Here is a 5,000-nt window from a genome sequence, read left to right on the forward strand (position 1 = left end):
ACGCCATGCTGCAAGTAGTATTCGTCCTGCAATCAGGCATAAGTTCTCCACCTTCTCCTCCTCCTCCTTTTTAATTTTCATTTTCCTCCTCCTCCACCTAATCCTCCTTCTCCTCCTCTTCCCCCTCCTTCACCTCCCCCTCCTCCTCCTCTTCCACCACATCCTCCACCTCCTCCTCTTCCCCTCCTCCAACTCCTCTTCCTTTTCCTCCTCCAACTCCTCTTCCTCTTCCTCCTCCACCTCCTCCCCCTCCTCCTGCATAAGATCCGCTGTGCGCAAGAGCTGCTTTTTGTTTTTGTTTTTTTTTTGTTTTGTTTTTTTTCTGAATTGAAGTCATGCATTACTCGCCGTCTGATTCAAGTGACCTGGTCTCGGTATTTTTTTCTTCTTCTTTTCTTTTCTTTTCTTTTTAGTCTGTTTCTTCTTTGGTATCTTCTTCATCCTTTCTTTTCATTTCTTGTTTCTTATTTTCTTCTGCTTCTTTTTATTCTTTTTATTAGTCTTCTTCTTCCTTTTTTTCGACTTCTTCCTCCACCTCCTCCTCCTACTCCTACTCTTCTTGTCCTTATTATCATTAATTATTATAATAAGCCAAAGAACAGAAAAACATCACAGCAAAAAAAAAGAAAAAAAATTGCTTTCTACAAAGGTATTTTTAGAACATACTCGTTCACAAAGGCAAAAATATGACAAGGCTTCTTTATATGACGTAGAGGAGGAAAAATGTTGCAACGAAAGATAAATTGCCCTTCACTTCCTACATTCTCTCTCTTTCTCTCTCTCTATGTCTCTTTCTTTCTTTTTCTTTCTTTCTTTCTTTCTTTCTTTCTTTCTCTCTCTCTCTCTCTCTCTCTCTCTCTCTCTCTCTTTCTTTCTCTCTTTCTTTCTCTCTCTCGCTCTCCTGCTCTTTCTCTCCCTTTCTCTCTCTCTCTCTCTCTCTCTCTCTCTCTCTCTCTCTCTCTCTCTCTCTCTCTCTCTCTCTCTCTCTCTCTCTCTCTCTCTCTCTCTCTCTCTCTCTCTCTCTCTCTTTCTCTCTCTCTCTAAAAAAAGGAAGAAAAAAAAGTATAAATGATAAAATAATTATGTTCATTCCGAGATTTTTTTTTCTCTCTCTCTTTCTTTTCCTATTTTTTTCCTTTTGGTTATTCTTTGCTCCCTTTTTTTCTTTTTTCTTTCTTTTCGTTGTTGTTCTTAGATATGTGACTTCTATCTTCTATCTTTTTGCACGTCACTTCATTCAGTATTTGATCATTGTAATGGGATAAGGAGATGAATGTAACAAACAAATAACAAACAGTTTAGTTCCCCCTCTACTGTTGTTTTTAGGGAGAACTTGGGTATAAGGTGTTTTAAAGAAACTTCTCCTCCTCTTCCTCCTTCTCCTCTTCCATCTCCTTCTCCCCCTCCTCCTCCTCCTTCTCTTCCTCCTTCTCCTCTTCTATCTCCTTCTTCTCCTCCTCTTCCTTCTCTTCCTCCTTCTCCTCTTCCATCTCCTTCTCCTCCTCTTCCTACATCTCCTTCTCCATCTCCTTCTCCTTCTCCTTCTCCTCCTTCTCTTCCTCCTTCTGCTCCTCCTCCTCCCCTTTTTTTTATCTTTACTTTACTTATTTCTTCCTTTCTCCTTTTATCTCATTTCTTTCTTTCTTTGTCTTGGTCATTTTATACACAAATGTGTTTTTTTTTCTTTCTTAATGTGTTTTTATTTACTAATCCCCTTTTATTTCTTGTTATAATGAGAGGGAAGGGGAAGGAAGGGAAAATAATTGGCAACCTTTGTGTGTGTGTGTTTGTGAGTGTGTGTGTGTGTGTGTGTGTGTGTGTGTGTGTGTGTGTGTGTGTGTGTGTGTGTGTGTGTGTGTGTGTGTGTGTGTGTGTGTGTGTATGTGTGTGTGTGTGTGTGTGTGTGTGTGTGTGTGTGTGTGTGTGTGTGTCTGAGAGTATATTTGGGTGTGGGTGGGTGTATATATATATATATATATATATATATATATATATATATATATATATATATACATATATATATATACACATTTATATGTATGTATGTATGTATATGCGTATGCACATACATTATGTACAATATATATTGAGGTAATGATACGCTGTAACGAGTAGATCAATGCCATGTTTGATTTCTATGGATCCTGTTCTCGGCACTTTCCCGAGTCAGAAATCAAGATACTGAAATATTCAAAATTATTTTGTTCATAACCCAGCTGACAATTAGTACAGCAGTATAATCTGTAATATTGGCGAACACTATATCACCTTCACCTACTGATCACGCATTCCTTTAAGTACATGTTGAGTGCTCTTACGGAATTCACCTGCCGACGTTAATAATTACCTGGACGGCGTTAATGATAACCTCAAAGGTTAATCGTTCACGTTGGCGGAAGTGACTGCCTTCGAATCCCTTCGTTAACAGGGTCGTCAGCTGACTGCGCGCGCTTTGCTGTCATTATATAAAACCCTTTTCTTGCTGAATTTCAGGGCTGGGGAGGACAGGTGTGCTAATTGCGTGCTACCTGGTGTACGCCCTGAGAGTCCGTGCCAATGATGCCATCCGGTACGTACGCATGAAGCGGCCGAACGCAGTGCAGACGTCGGGCCAGATCCAGGTCGTGCAGGAATTCGAACAGTTCATTCTGCCGCAGCTCTATCTCTATTGTAACAGGTAATGCGGGTTTTATGTAGGCTTATGTACACTCAGAAACATCTAGAAGGGCGGAGAACGAACACACACAGACAGAGACACAAACATATACACACACGTGCGAGGACTCACGAACCCACACACACACACACACGCGCGCGCGCGAACACACACACACACACACACACACACACACACACACACACACACACACACACACGCGCACACACACACACACACACACACACACACACACACACACACACACACACACACACACACACACACACACACACACACACACACACACACACACACACACACACACACACACAAAACGGGCGCATCTCTCGAAAAGTTTGGAAGTCTCTTGAACATAAATCACCAGACATAATTTATTTCCCAAAACGTAAACAAAAAGACGGGCTGTTATAGGCCTACCAAGAAGATACAGAGTTTTGTAGCTCAGTGAGGCAAAGAAAGGGGAAAGGGGGGAAAATATGTTCCATAGTTATTAGCATATATATTACTCAAGGGATTCCAAAAATAGGTGGGTAGAAATAGGGGGAAAAAGTGAACTGAAGATGGTAAATTGAAAATGAAAAACTGCACTCATTCCAAGCGTGTCTACCTTCCTTTCCCAGATTGTGACAGAAGCTTTTAATCTGAACTAACAATTTCAAAGTATAAACGAATATTATTTCTCATCTTGATAGTTGTAGTTTTATCACTTCATTAATAAAAGTATGTTCATTTTCTACAATCAGTGAAAATATCTTAATGCATGATATCTCATGACTCGTATACATGTTGACAAAGATAGAAAATGTATAAAAAAATATCTTCACGAGAGATATATTCCTGACAAAGATATATTCCTTACCGATCAAATCCCGTAATACCTCATACATTTCCCAATCCCTGCCATAGTGACCGTGACACATCACTCTAACAAAGCCGTTCATTCCCGTTAATAAGCGAATCTGCCCTTAACAGAGAGTTCATGAAGGAAAAACGTAACCCGGAGTTCACGCTGCACCAGTACCTCCACCGCCAGAGGACCATCCTCCACGGCTACGAGGCTCGGACGCTCAAGAACATTCCGAAGGTGGGTCTTGTTCCTCGAAATGCTATGGTTTTGCGTTGTTTTTTCTTTTTGGTTTTATGTTGGGGTGTCGTTTTTCCTTTTGAGTATATGGTGTTGGGTTCTTCGTTATAATTGTATGGTGGGTTATTTTTCCATATTATTTTATGGCTTTGCGTTGTTTTTCTTTTTGATTTTATGATGTTGGGGTGTCGTTTTTCCTTTTAAGTATATGGTGTTTTTTTTTCCATATTTCTATGTCTTTGCGTTGTTTTTCTTTTTGATTTTATGATATTAGGGTGTTGTTTTCCCCTTTAAGTATATGGTGTTGGGTAGTTGTTATAATCTTATGGTGTTGGGTTGTTTTTTTCATATTATTTTATGGTTTTGCGTTGTTTTATCATAAATCTAAGGTTTTTTTTGGATGTTTCTTAGTTTTCTTCTTGTTTTGTTATTGATCTTGTTGGGGTACATTTGACAGGTGTTTCTTCTCTTTTGTTAGTATTGTGCTTACATAAGGATCGAAGGAATCAAGCAATCAAGAACATAAACAGGCAGTCAAAAATATATATACAGAGACGAAGATAAACAAACAGACCCAATAATAATTAAAAAAAATAGTCAAAAACTTTTTTTGTTATATCTTCTCTGTTTATCTAAGGTGTTCCATTCTTTAGCTCATATCTCCCTCTCTCCCCTTTCATCCATTTCTTTACAATTCCCTCTTCTCGTACCAACGCCACAGCTGGTGTATCAGGTGTGCGAGAGGCTCCTTCGGCTCTGCGGGTGTGCCGGGAGCGCCGCGCCCCCACACCTCCTGGCGCCCTTGGAGATCTCGTACACAGTGGGGACGCCTTCCTTCACGTCCTTCTTCCTGTCCGCGCAGTACGACCACGAGACGCGGGTGTCCTACTCAGCGCCCCAGAGCCTCGGTTCGCCAGCCCTCTCCGCGAGTCTCAACAGCCAGAGATCAAGTAGGGACTCGACGCGTATTTTGTTTTTTTTTTTTCGTTTCCTCTCCTTCTTTCTTCTTGTGTCTCTTCCTTTCTTTCTCGTAGGTGTTCCTTGTCGTTTTGTTTCTTGTCTGTCTCTCCTTTGTCCGTGTGCATGTGTTATTGGATGTTAACGTGTCTCTGTTCTTTTTCTCCTTCACAAATGTGTTTTTTAATGTAGCTGTCGATGTGTTTTTATGGTGGTTCAAACGCGTCAGTTGCTTGTCTATTTTGGCGGCTCACTTTGAAGTTTTTGTAGTCTTTTTGT

General features: G+C 40.5%; 1 protein-coding gene across 1 annotated transcript in view; it reads left to right on the forward strand.

The window, feature by feature from the left end:
- Nucleotides 1-5,000, forward strand: part of LOC138867917 (protein tyrosine phosphatase domain-containing protein 1-like) — a 79,277-nt gene that overhangs the window by 61,329 nt on the left and 12,948 nt on the right. Inside the window, exons 6-8 of the mRNA XM_070145008.1 lie at nucleotides 2,494-2,677; nucleotides 3,653-3,764; nucleotides 4,486-4,714. Of these exons, the coding sequence (XP_070001109.1) occupies nucleotides 2,494-2,677; nucleotides 3,653-3,764; nucleotides 4,486-4,714 (525 nt within the window). The remainder of the gene's footprint in view (nucleotides 1-2,493; nucleotides 2,678-3,652; nucleotides 3,765-4,485; nucleotides 4,715-5,000) is intronic.

The sequence above is a fragment of the Penaeus vannamei genome, chromosome 33 (assembly GCF_042767895.1).
Source record: "Penaeus vannamei isolate JL-2024 chromosome 33, ASM4276789v1, whole genome shotgun sequence".
In the NCBI taxonomy this organism is placed as follows: Eukaryota; Metazoa; Arthropoda; class Malacostraca; order Decapoda; family Penaeidae; genus Penaeus; species Penaeus vannamei.